The 14,269-nt window shown below is 46.6% G+C and overlaps 1 protein-coding gene across 2 annotated transcripts in view; it reads left to right on the top strand.

The window, feature by feature from the left end:
• LOC137534492 (uncharacterized) overlaps positions 1–12,840 on the top strand; it is a 106,706-nt gene extending 93,866 nt beyond the window's left edge. For both annotated transcript variants that reach the window (XM_068256011.1, XM_068256012.1), the window contains exons 5-7: positions 5,571–5,801; positions 6,469–6,814; positions 12,407–12,840. In XM_068256011.1, the coding sequence (XP_068112112.1) occupies positions 5,571–5,801; positions 6,469–6,814; positions 12,407–12,789 (960 nt within the window). In that variant the 3' untranslated portion in view covers positions 12,790–12,840. The remainder of the gene's footprint in view (positions 1–5,570; positions 5,802–6,468; positions 6,815–12,406) is intronic.
• The last annotated feature ends 1,429 nt before the right edge of the window (positions 12,841–14,269 follow it).

Below are 14,269 nucleotides of genomic sequence, written 5' to 3'. Positions count from 1 at the left end.
GCCAGCCAGAGCCCCCCTCCCTCCCCACACCCAGTATAGCCAGCCAGAGCCCCCTCACTCCCCACACACAGTATAGCCATCCAGAGCCCCCCTCCCTCCTCACACACAGTACAGCCAACCAGAGCCCCCCTCCCTCCCCACACCCAGTATAGCCAGCCAGAGCCCCCCTCACTCCCCACACACAGTATAGCCAGCCAGAGCCCCCTTCCCTCCCCACACCCAGTATAGCCAGCCAGAGCCCCCCTCACTCCCCACACACAGTATAGCCAGCCAGAGCCCCCTTCCCTCCCCACACCCAGTATAGCCAGCCAGAGCCCCCCTCCCTCCCCACACCCAGTATAGCCAGCCAGAGCCCCACTCCCTCCCCACAACCAGTATAGCCAGCCAGAGCCCCACTCCCTCCCCACACCCAGTATAGCCAGCCAGAGCCCCCTCACTCCCCACACACAGTATAGCCATCCAGAGCCCCCCTCCCTCCTCACACACAGTACAGCCAACCAGAGCCCCCCTCCCTCCCCACACCCAGTATAGCCAGCCAGAGCCCCCTCACTCCCCACACACAGTATAGCCAGCCAGAGCCCCCCTCACTCCCCACACCCAGTATAGCCAGCTAGAGCCCCCCTCCCTCCCCACACCCAGTTTAGCCAGCCAGCGCCCCCCTCACTCCCCCCACACAGTATAGCCTGTTATGATATTGCAGCTAGTTATGATGTTGGGATAATACAGTAGTATATTTTCATTTTCCTGTCTGCTGGGTACTTCGGATGTGTATGTATGTGTGGTCATCTGGCTTTGGGGGAAGCTGTACTTGTCTGTATGACAGTGTGGAATACATTTACCCCCAGTTCCTCTGGGAGCAGGGAGCTAATTAGAAGCCCCATTGTCCCAATATACAAATCAGGACAGAGTCAGGGAACTTCAAAGGCTAACAAAAAACTCTGGAATTTACATATGACAGCCTGCTGGAATGTTGAGGAAGCCTTAATCATTTGTCACCTGGAGTGGGGAAGTCCTTTTTGATGATCTGAATATTGGTACAGGAAAAACCTTTGAAGCTGCATATCACAGAAAGGGTATGACCAAATCTACAATCAGACTCAGTCTGGAAAGATAAAGTGTTTTAATTGCTTTGAAGTCTGCAAAGTGTGACAGGAAAAGCCTTGAAATCCGCATGTCACAGCTAGCCCAGATGTGACAAGGGGCTCGGCAGACAGTGATGTCACAATCTGGGAAATTGCGTTAGTTTTGGGGACGGAACATGCCCCAGGCCACCCAGCGGACTATAAAACAGCAGCTAGGACAGTCACAGATCATCTTCTCTTGGAGGTAGCGCATAGCTAGGGAAGATCCCGAGCGAATCAGAAACGGCGTTCTCCCGCCAACTAACGCCCAGATCTATACGCTGGTAACGTTTTTTTTTTTATTTCCCTTTTATTTTTGCAACCTTGTCTTATTGTGTATCCTTGTAACTTTTATTTTGTAACGTGTTACTGTTTTTGTAAATCTTTTGTATATATTATTTTCTGCATTGTTCCACTTTTTTCCTGGAATATTAAATAGTTATTTAATAAGTTTGATTTCTGCTGTACTAAACTAACACTCATAAGCCTAGAAGGAGAGACTGCAGTGGAGCTTGCATTACAAGTTCTGTGCCTGATTGTGCCGTGCTACCCTACGATTGTACTGTGTGTGCGTGGCGTTCCCGTATTCGGCCTAAAGCGCAAAGCGCAGATCGCTTTACAGCAGAGTGGAAGTGTCTAGCAACAGCTAGTGGTGGCAGTGAGAAGTGTTTGAGGGGTCACAGCCTTGTTTTAGCTCGACTAAGGCTGCTTCCCCTCTCGATCTGGTCAAACCCGCAGTCGGGAACCGTATACACAGACGTGCCGCGGGGCCGGTTCCTGACATAGCCAGTCAGAGCCCCCCTCACTCCCCACACACAGTATAGCCAGCTAGAGCCCCCCTCCCTCCCCACACCCAGTGTAGCCAGCCAGAGACCCCTCCCTGCCCACACACAGTATAGCCAGCCAGAGCACCCCCTCCCTCCCCACACACAGTATAGCCAGCCAGAGCCCCCTCCCTGCCCACACACAGTATAGCCAGCCAGAGCCCCCCTCCCTCCCCACACACAGTATAGCCAGCCAGAGCCCCCCTTCCTCCCCACACACAGTATAGCCAGCCAGAGCCCCCTCCCTGCCCACACACAGTATAGCCAGCCAGAGCCCCCCTCTCTCCCCACACACAGTATAGCCAGCCAGAGCCTCCCTCCCTCCCCACACACAGTATAGCCAGCCAGAGCCCCCTCCCTGCCCACACACAGTATAGCCAGCCAGAGCCCCCCTCCCTCTCCACACACAGTATAGCCAGCCAGAGCCCCCTACCTGCCCACACACAGTATAGCCAGCCAGAGCCCCCCTCACTCCCCACACACAGTATAGCCAGCCAGAGCCCCCCTCCCTGCCCACACCCAGTATAGCCAGCCAGAACCCCCCTCCCTCCCCACACCCAGTATAGCCAGCCAGAGCCCCCCTCCCTCCCCACACACAGTATAGCCAGCCAGAGCCCCCTCCCTCCCCACACACAGTATAGCCAGTCAGAGCCCCCTCCCTCCCCACACACAGTATAGCCAGCCAGAGCCCCCCTCCCTCCCCACACACAGTATGGCCAGCCAGAGCCCCCCTCCCTCCCCACACACAGTATAGCCAGCCAGAGTCCTCACCCCCTTTTCACCACTGCCCCCCCCCCCCCCCACCAAACACAGTAAAGTCAGCAAGAGCCCCCCCCCCCTCCTTTTCCATCCCTCCACACACATTATAGTCATCCAGAACCCCCCTCCATCCCCACACACAATAGCCAGTCAGAGCCCTCCCTCCCCACACACAATAGCCAGCCAGAGCCCCCCTCCATCCCCACACACAATAGCCAGTCAGAGCCCTCCCTCCCCACACACAATAGCCAGCCAGAGCCCTCCCTCTCCACACACAGTATAGCCAGCCAGAGCCCCCCTCCATCCCCACACACAGTATAGCCAGCTAGAGCCCTCCCTCTCCGCACACAGTATAGCCAGCCAGAGCTCCCCTCCCTCCCCACACCCAGTATAGCCAGCCAGAGCTCCCCTCCATCCCCACACCCAGTATAGCCAGCCAGAGCCCCCCCTCCATCCCCACACACAGTATAGCCAGCCAGAGCCCCCCTCCATCCCCACACACAGTATAGCCAGCCAGAGCCCTCCCTCTCCACACACAGTATAGCCAGCCAGAGCCCCCCTCCCTCCCCACACACAATAGCCAGCCAGAGCCCTCCCTCTCCACACACAGTATAGCCAGCCAGAGCCCCCCTCCATCCCCACACACAGTATAGCCAGCCAGAGCCCTCCCTCTCCACACACAGTATAGCCAGCCAGAGCCCTCCCTCTCCACACACAGTATAGCCAGCCAGAGCCCCCCTCCATCCCCACACACAGTATAGCCAGCCAGAGCCCTCCCTCTCCACACACAGTATAGCCAGCCAGAGCCCCCCTCCATCCCCACACACAATAGCCAGCCAGAGCCCTCCCTCCCCACACACAGTTCCACTAAAAGTTGTATTATTATTATTTTGTACTTGTATAGTGCTAACATTTTCCATAGCACTGTACAGAGTATAAAGTCTTGTCACTAACTGATCCTTGGAGGAGCTCACAAAAGCTTGTTCCTATTATAGTCATATATCTGTACAATCCTAGTGCCCTGGCTAGGATGCGAACTGGGGACCCAGTGCTGCAAGGCGAGAGTGCTAACCACTATGGCAGCATGCTGCCTTTCATGTAACCTACAAACAAAAAAAGCCAAGGTTGTCTTCTTCACAGTTCTCTCTTTATTCAAAAATTGTTTAAAAAATACCAACCACATATAACCCCTTATCCCCCTTAAAATTAACACAGCCGTGTTATGGATGTTAGCTGACCATACACACAGACATGTACACAACCACCAACTGGTGCTTCATGCCTACTACTGCAAACTGTATGCACTGCTTTGTCTAGACTCTTATCACACACTTGCAGTCTTTTTCCATAGAGGCTATATGTGAACGCCACGGTTTGTGTATTGTTATTCCAGTTCCATAGCAAGTTCTATTTTACCAAGTACCACTGTACTATATGGAGGTTCCGCTTCCACCAAAGTATTATGGCTAAACCATATCCAGTGAAGGTGACACAGTTCACAAGCCAGTATAGAGACTCACATCCAGCTCAATACCAAAGTACGCTGTACCCGGCATACACTTCCGCCATATACAGTCATTAAAAGGACAATGAGGTTTGTCACTGCGGGCTCTTACCACCACTGTCATGCGTTTTCCTCAGTCCACAGACTTTGTAAAGTTGGAGAGGTTTGCATCACTGTATGTATATCGATATCCACCGGCTGGTTGTTCAAGAACGGAGCTTCCTCAGTGTGTTTGGAAGCCGCTCGCTGGAATGCAGCAAGGCTTGCTGGGATCGGCTGACATCCCGGGCCGTGTCACGTGACATGTTGCGCCTGCTCCTACAGGCTTTTTCGAAGGTTTACGTATAACTAAACCTGGTGTGTCCATATTTCAGGAGCGTTTTGTAAATGTTCTCCCCAAATTGGTGTCCTCCAGTGTCCTCCCTTCTGTCCCAAGTGTGTCCCCTCCTGTCCCCAGTGTTTTCCATTGTGTTCCTCTTCTGTGTCTAGTGTGCCAACCGTGCTTTTCCCTGGCTCCCTGTTGCCTCCCATGTCTGTCCGCTTCCCCCCTTATGTCTCCGCTTCCCCCAGTGTAATTAGCAATGTAGCGGCAGTGTTTTACCTAATCCAGTGGCTCCCACAGGCATTGCAGACCTCTCTTCTCTCTTGCTGCTCCCCCTAGTGAACTGTTGTGTTGATCGCGTCATCAGCAGAAGCCATCACTAGGGGGAGATGCAAAAAGAGGAGAGGTCTGCGATCCATGCGGGAGCCACTGGATTAGGTAAGACACTGCCGCTATACTGCTAATTATTCTGGGGGGTGTGGAGACACAAGATGAGGGAGCGAACACACAGGAGCAGCTGGGGACACACATGAGGGAGACAGAGGCACACAAGGGACAGTGCAGGGAGTCCGCGACGGGTTGGCAGTTCGTATTGGTGGGTGCTTATAATTCAGGGATTCCCTGCATTTGCCATACAAGAATCAGGAACCATTTTAAGGGGAGAAAAAGTATGTCTTATACAGCGGCAAATATGGTATATCCAGGTTTGCTATACCTGCATTAACTTTCTTATAATTAGAATTGTTCTTGGCTGGGACCTGGACATTTAGATACTTTACCCATAGTTTTACAATATCAAAGTTCACACTATGGAGATTGTACTGTACTACTGAAAAGCTATGGTAGCCAGCTTTCTTTCTTTCTTTTTTTATAGTATGATCCTCCATGTACCTTTATTTGGACAATACTGTTTCTAATGTTGCATTTAATCATTTGTACTTGTGTGGGTAAATCTGAAATATTTGATGTATTGTTTTGTATGCTTACAAATACTATACAGTACTAATCCATTATTTTTTGAAAATATTTGAAATTTACAGAACAGTAATAAAGAAAATGCGATTGAAAGCGGAGGATCGGCTGATAAAGAAACTCAGGAGGGCAAGAAAAGGAAAAGAAAAAGTGTTGGTGATTGCACATCAGCGAAGAATGGAACGTCAGCGAAGCAGAATGATCCATATGATAGCGAGGATTCTGATGCTGAAACAACATCTGTGCGCAAAAGAAAAAAAGCCTTTTCATACGAAGAATTGCAAATTCTAACCAGGATGGTAATTATGAATCCAATTTTATATTTGCAAAGGTTGCTTGTTAATTAACAATAGTGGCATTAAGGCTTCCAATGTTATGGTGGAGGAATGTCACTAACTGGATCCACAATTCAGTAATAGGATAGTATTCTAAAACAAGGCAAAAGACAGATGGAAAGTCAGTTTAGTTGTCACTACTTGATTCTACTCCATGCATGTGTCTACTTGATTATCTGGAGGCATGTGGCTACTGGATTGTTTTATCTGGAGGCCTGTAACTATTTTATTGTTTTATCTGGAAGCCTGTGACTACATAATTATTTAATCTTTTGACCTACGGCTACTTGATGCTACTAATGTATGTATCTGGGGGCATACTAAAATCTGGTATTTTGGGAGAGTTTACCTGATAATGCATTTGTGTGGCGTGTGAGGGCTCTGTAGGCGGAGTAGTGCCCTGGTTTGGGGGGCTCTGCTTGTGTGAAGGGGTTGCTTTACGTATGAGGGCAGGTTAGCATGCTGCTATCCAGGGGGTCTAGAGAGAGAGAGAGATAGTGTGTGTGTGTGGGGGGGGGGGGGGGGGCATTTTAAGGATTTGGCTTGGACACTATTTTACCTAGATACGCCACTGAATATGTAATTATACTTTTTAAAAATTAATTCACATCTATCTATCTTTTCATTGTAGGTGTCAAACAACTTCGAAGAGCTCTTCGGCAAAAGTACGGGGAAAACTTCTATGGCGAAAAAAAAAGCTATGTGGAAAGATATCAGAGACAACATAAATAATGTAGGGGTTGCATACAGGGAAATAGAGGATCTTAAGAAGAGATGGTACGATTGTCGGAACCGCTATAAGGACAAAATGTCATCTTTGAATCGGGAATTTAAAACAACAGGAGGTGGAGGTGGTGGTGGAGGTGGAGCTGGAAATACATTTCCATTCGATTCAACTGATATCTATGTTGCATCAACATTTTCTAATGAACAAATAGTTGGAGTTTCCAATTCGGATATGCATCAGATTAGCCAAGGTATGTGAATTCAGATATTTATCATTTTTTATTAATGTAGGTGAGAGATAAAGGTCAGTAGCTTTGGGACACTTGAAAGAAATGGTCAATTTTAAGAGGTTGAAAAATAATATATATACTTTTTTAGTTGTTAAAAATAAAAAAGATATACCAAAATAATCTTTTTTTTTTCAGAAGTAAGAGAATAGATACAATTGTTTTTGATATTAGTTTATTTGCATCTTGGATTAACTTTATGCCCCCTGTAGTACGACTGTTTCCTTGAAGTCCTGCCAGTCCTATCCATTATACCGCTATCAGCCCTGGTAAAGAGAACCCGAGGTGGTTCTTGGAGGGGCAGATGGGACACAGAGGCATGTTCTCTGCCTAATGACATACCTCTGTCTTCCCCCCCCCCCCACCGCCATTCTCTGCCCCCCCCACCGCCTTACTATAGCCCCCCGAGATCAGCGACATTATTAGTCACCATCTCGGAGATAAACACAGGGGAGAGGGAGTCCCTGTTCAAAACGCCCGCCAGGGTCATTCCTACAGGGTCTCCAGATCTGCCATTGAGCAGCTCTCTCTCCCTAGCTGTCCCTCCTGCTGCTCCCCCGCCTCCCTGCACGCTATGAGAGCCACACAGTCTCTCAGTGCAGCATTGTGAACCAGAGGTCACGAAAGTGAAAGTGGGATCACCCCCCGGATCAAGTAGCCTACTTTTTTTTTAAAATTTTATGTGCCCACCTCTCTAAGTACATAACTCGGTTGAGTCGTAAACCACTGTGCATGCGCAGTTCCAGCTTCACGCACCACCTGATTGTGTTGTTTGCATTCTGCACATGTGCAATTAAGGCTGTAACAAAGACCCCACCCAGTACACAGAGTGGCAACATGGACATCATGGAGCACTGTTTACAGCAGGACAGTCAGGAGGCAGGACAGGGAAAGGGGCAGCAATGGTGGCAATCACCAGACATCAGACCAACCTATGCAGCAAACTAGATGAACGCAGAACAGTACTGGCAATAGACACTGCAGCTGAAAAAGCAGTTCTCACCATGTGATCCCGGTGGTCATGTGGGTGGGGTGGAGGGACGCAGAGATGATGGTTGTTGATGGTGAGAGGGGTTGCTGAGGGCCAAGCAGAGAGAGGTGGAGCAACAGCCTAGAGTCCACATAAAACATGGACAGAGAATCACCATGCCCGGGAGACCACCTACGAGCATGTGGCAGAAGCGGCCGGAGAACTAGAATTCTGATGTCTGCTGGTGGTGAGAAGCTGAGCAGAGGGCCTGATTGATGCATGTACACTGGGCTTGCCGTAGCAGTGCAGCAGGTGGACATTGAGGCCTTGAGTCCTCATGGAGCAGGGACATAGAGGCATCGGGCCCGGGAGACTACCCACAAGCACGTGGTTGAGGCGTCTGGAGAATCAGGATTAGGATGCATATTGGCAATGAGGAGCCGAGCAGGGGGTCCGATGGCTGTGTACACGCTATGCTTGTTGTGAGTAGTGCAGCAGGTGCAGAGGGTCACCGTGCACAGACAGCAGCTGAAGAGGCAAAAGCCGGCATCAGAGTGGTGAAAAGCTTCTGCAGCAAAGTCTGAGCTTTTCAATTACTACCCTTGGTTTGGGCACTTAAAAATAGGTTTTACTGTTAGTTGGATGTGGAGGGTGGTACGTTTTATGCATAGATACAGGTGGTTTATTAGTTAACTAGCAATATGAAAGTTAATTGTAAGTGAGGGGTTGTTAGTGTTATTTATAGATAGGGCAGAGTTAGTCTTTGAATGACGATATAGAAAGTTAGTCGAATATTAGTATAATTACCGACATTTTACAATCATTGATAGTAGATTGCAGTATAATTATAGAATTAAAATGACCATTATTTTACCATCTATTGCCCATTTTTCCTTGGTACTTTTTTGTACAGTCGTGTAAGGATGTGCTAGATAAATGAATGTAGATCCACAATTAAAGTGAAACTAAACTGATAAGGATATGATTTGTTTGCCTTTTATATAATACCAGTTGCCTGACTCTCCTGCTGCTCCTGTGTCTCTAATACATTTAGCCACAGCCCCTGAACAAGCATGCAGATCAGGTGCTCTGACTGAAGTCAGACTGAACTAGCTGCATGCTCGTTTCAGGTGTGTGATTCAGCCACTACTGCAGCCAAAGAGATCAGCAGGACTGCCAAGCAAATGGTATTGTTTAAAAGGAAACATCCATATACCTCTCAGTTTAGGTGCACTTTAAGCAGAAAATTGTTCCCGTGACAGTTTTGCGATAAAGGAGGATATTGGTAGCATCATCTTCTTTTGAGAGTTCGAAGATTTTGTTTTATTACAGAATTTTTCACATCTTATAACAGATTTAGTTTTTTTATTAAAAAAATAAATACATTTTTCTTAACCAGTTAGCATACAAAGGTTTTTACCCCTGAAAGTATCACTTTAACCTTCCTGGCGGTAAGCCCGAACTGAGCTCAGGCTATGCCACCGGAAGGCACCGCTCAGGCCCCGCTGGGCCGATTTGCATAATTTTTTTTTTTGCTACACGCAGCTAGCACTTTGCTAGCTGCGTGTGCAGTCTGATCGCCGCCGATCCGCCGCTATCCGTCGCGCCGCAGCCGCCCCCCAGACCCCGTGCGCTGCCTGGCCAATTAGTGCCAGGCAGCGTTGTGGTGTGGATCGGAGTCCCCTTTGACGTCATGACGTCGGTGACGTTATCTCGCCTGTCGCCATGGCGATGGGGGAAGCCCTCCAGGAGATCCCGTTATTTGAACGGGATCTCTTGATCTCCGATCGCCGGAGATCTTGTCTCGCTACATGAATTTTTTTTTTTTTTAAAAACGGCTTTGCTGCCCCCTGGCGGATTTTGATAAACCACCAGGAGGGTTAAGTATGTGATTTAAAAACGAGTTCCGGGCTACTTTAATGTTCCTGAGATTTTTGACACTAGCTGTGTCGCTTTTGATACAGTAGTACGTTTTCAATTACTTATTCCATCTTAGTGATATTTATTTTGCTTTTCAGTACAATCTAGGCTTTCTCTGGGTAATATTTTTTTCCCAAAAACTATTTTATTTTATAGTCAATTTACGGAGACAATTAGGCGTAAATGCAGGAAATACACATTTTTAATTTTTCACCCTTCCTAATTTTGACATGACAAGTCCCACAGTTCTAAGAGACACACACATGTATATTGTTTGACCCTTCATGGATAAAATCATAAGACATATGCCCTATTCTATTACTAGTTTAGCATTTGGCGGACCGTTATACCTAGCCTGCGCGTCTATATGGAATGTATGTGTTCGCTAGGACGACAGATTGTGGGGCCCCAGTGCTGTACAGATGCATCGCTAGGCAGCGGCAGAGTCAGGTCTGGATTTACATTACAGGAGCCTATAGGCACAGATGTCCTGGCACCTTAGAGTTCCCCTCCATAAACCTACAAACACCCGCCAAGCTGCACCACAAATGTGCTGGCGGTCCCAGCTTTCACTTCTCCCTTACTTCCATTGCCCATCATAGATGGCTGTGGGTGCCCCTAAGTATTAGGTAGCCAGAAGTACCCTCTGTATTAAGTAGTACAGACTAACCAGCAAGCTCATGGTGACCCAGAACTCATTGGAGTGTGGAAGGGACTACAATGGTCCTAAAAGCCCCCTTACTAAGATGTTAAGAAAAACAAAAGTGTGCTTTCTTAAAACAGAAAGAATTTGCTATAATTCAGGTTGGAGTGAGCTTGAGATGTCTCCCAGAGCAACACTGCTGAATATATGCAAATTAACCATTGTACCCTTAGCATCTAAACACACCTCCAGAACCTTATTAAGTAGACAGAGCTGCCTCCTAGTATTAAGTAGCTAGAGGTACCCCTGACTGAAGGGAGATCTTATCCGTGGAATGCCGAGAGCAGGATGAGTAACCTCTCATTTATGCTCTCATCATAATATGCATAGGGAAAGAGGGAGGCGCTCAGGGAGGGGATTGAGCTGCCTTTCCATCAGCAGGTGCTTGTAGGCATGTGCCTACAGTGCCTTATGGTAAAATTGGCCCTGGGCACAGTAATGCATCTGTAGAGCATTGGGGCCCCAAACCGTCGCCCTAGTTATCACATGCAGTCACTGCAGTGTATAAATAGGTATAGGTATTGCAAGGGTTAACAAGGATTAATAGGCTACGTAGGGGTTAAAACTTAATTGTAAAAAAAACTTTTTCTTTTATTAAGACTATCACTTTAAAAAAAAAAGTTTAACCCATTCGCGTTCTGTCGTTTTCACGTGAGAAATGTTCACCTCCCATTCATTAGCCTATAACTTTATCACTACTTATCACAATGAACTGATCTATATCTTGTTTTTTCCGCCACCAATTAGGCTTTCTTTGGGGGGTACATTTTGCTAAGAGCCACTTTACTGTAAACGCATTTTAACAGGAAGAATAAGAAAAAAAAATGGAAAAATTCATTATTTCTCAGTTTTCAGCCATTATAGTTTTAAAATAATACATGCCTCCATAATTAAAACTCACGTATTGTATTTGCCCATATGTCCCGGTTATTACACCGTTAAAATTATGTCCCTATCACAATGTATGGCGACAATATTTTATTTGGAAATAAAGGTGCATTTTTTCCATTTTGCATCTATCACTATTTACAAGTTTAAAATTAAAAAAATATAGAAATATTTCATCTTTACATTGATATTTAAAAAGTTTAGACCCTTAGGTAAATATTTACATGTTTTTTTTTTTTTATTGTAATGTTTTTTGTTTTTTTTTTACAGTAAACATTTTATTTGGGTAGTTTTGGGAGGGTGGGAGGTAAACAGTAGATTTATAATGTAAATGTGTGTTAATTTTTATTTTTTTTTTACTTTCAGTTGTAGTATTACTTTTTGGTCACAAGATGGCGGCCATGAGTTTGTTTACATGACGTCACTCTAAGCGTAACACACGCTTAGAGTGATGCATCGGGGAGGGAACAGCCAGAAAAAGCACAGCTTCCGTGAGAAGCTGTCACTTTTTCAGCGGGGGAGAGCAATCAGTGATCGGGCACCATAGCCCGATTCACTGATTGCCTGGCTAACGAACCGCGGGCCGGGAGCGCACGTGCACGCGCGCGATCGGCCGCGGTAGCGTGCATGGTTCTTGGACGTAGTTTCTACGTCCAGGAACCAAAATAGGTTAACTTGTAAAACTTTTTTTTTTTTGCCTGACTTTCATGAATGATTGTTGTTATTTGCTGTAGCAGCAATCAGTCACTGTTACAAAGGATCATGCATGCGTGCACGCGAGGGTGCGCACATGGGCGGAAGCGCACGCGTGACTGCGGAACAGCGGATCTAATCTTGGACATAGATTCTACATCCTAGAACCTACAGCAGCACCTTTAAAGACAAAGACTCTACGTCCCAAAACAAGATCTAGTTAATGACAGAAAATTGGATATGGATTTATATATATTATTATAGTAAATGACAATGGGCTTATTATAGTTACAAAATAAACACAGAGTGTTATTATTATTATTTAATATACTATACTATACTAATATACTATATTTATATATATATTTTGTTTATTTTATAGACTTTCAAACTACAAATTCTGCGGCAAAGATTGTAAATACCATGCCAAGTGAAGTTAATGAACATTTGGAGGATACGGAGGAAATCGAAAGTGGAAGTTCCACCCTTTTCAGCGCTCACAAGGCTAAACCAGGACCAAAACCGACAGATTTTATGGAATACATCAGAAGAAGCGAGATCTGCTTTCAGAGACTGTTTGAAGCGCAAACAAAAATAGCGGAAAATATAAACGTAGGGGTTGAGAAATTTGGGCAATTCCTAGAGAAATTCACAACATTCTCTGAGAAAATGTGTGAATCAATGCAAAATATTCACAAAAATCTCAATTCTGTCACTGAAGTGAATACTTCTAGAACACAACAGAATGAAAATGATACCAAGTGAGTGCATTGAGTCTGAGATGTCTAACTAAACTTTTCTTAAAGAGAACCCGAGGTGTGTTTAAAGAATGTTATCTGCATACAGAGGCTGGATCTGCCTATACAGCCCAGCCTCTGTTGCTATCCCAAACCCCGCTAAGGTCCCCCTGCACTCTGCAATCCCTCATAAATCACAGCCGTGTTGTGAGGCTGTGTTTACATCTGTAGTGTCAGTCTCAGCTGCTCCCCCGCCTCCTGCATAGCTCCGTTCCCTGCCCCTGTCCCTTCCCTCCAATCAGCAGGGAGGGAAGGGATGCAGGCAGGGACTGGAGTTCTGCAGGAGGCGGGGAGAGCAGCAGACTGACACTATAGAGATAAACACAGCCAGCTCTGACAAGCTGTTTGTCAGCAGCGTGGCTGTGATTTATGAGGGATTGCAGAGTGCAGGGGGACCTTAGGGGGGTTTGGGATAGCAACAGAGGCTGGGCTGTATAGGCAGATCCAGCCTCTGTATGCAGTAATATTCTTCAAACCTACCTCGGGTTCTCTTTAAAGCAACCTGAAGCGGAAATAAACTTATGATATAATGAATTATTTGTGTAGTACGGATAATGAATAGATCATTAGCAGCAAAGACAAAGAGTCTCGTATTTTTTATTTTCAGTTATGTAGCTTTTTTTAATAACATTGCATCTTACTGTCACAGTTGCAGTTTTAAAACCACTTAGGGCCACATCATATTGCTGAAGCTCCTAATTTAGTTGAGGGGAGCATTGCCTTATCCTATTTAATTACACCAACCCCCCCCCCCCTCCCCCTTGGCGTAAAAAGAACTTGCTTGGGCGATATAATCGCCCAGTGAGTTCATTACACACTATCCAATTGCCCTTTTCATGCCTCTGGGAAACGATGCTTCCCAGCAGACATGAGCGTTAGCTTAGCTGCAAAGATCAGGTCTAAACCAGCTAACGCACGTCGCCACTGATGCATCTGGGGGTCTCTTTTAATAAAGTGTCCCCCAGAGCTCCCAGTCGGGTTGCCGCATATTGATGGAGCCCCCCACGTAGCTGCCCCGGGCACCCCTGGTAATTTATATAGCACCTCAATTCACTCGCCGCAAGTGCCGCTGAGTAATTACAGGGTGTGAGTCTCTGTAATTGCTGTGGATCGGACCTTGGCAAATCATCTGTAAAGGTCCTGCCAGGGCTCCACATTGGTCCACTGTCTGGACCATTTTCATTGGCTCAGACAGTGGACTAATCGGGAACCTTGGTGGGAGCATCAAACATGCTTTGCCAGGCTCTGAGAGTGAGAGTAATTACAGCGACACATATACTGTAATTACAGCATCAGAGCCAATGATCCTTTGAACATTCCTGCAGTATAACCTTATCTCATGCTGTCTCTCACAATTTCTTGGGTGTTGAAGTGCTTCAGAAAACAGGACTGTATTTGACCCAGTGGATTGAATAGCTCAGAGAAGCTCTTTTTGCATCGATAACCAA

This window comes from Hyperolius riggenbachi, chromosome 10 (assembly GCF_040937935.1).
Source record: "Hyperolius riggenbachi isolate aHypRig1 chromosome 10, aHypRig1.pri, whole genome shotgun sequence".
Lineage (NCBI taxonomy): Eukaryota > Metazoa > Chordata > Amphibia > Anura > Hyperoliidae > Hyperolius > Hyperolius riggenbachi.
Note: the sequence above shows the minus strand (reverse complement) of the source record. Positions and strands in the feature narration are given on the sequence as shown.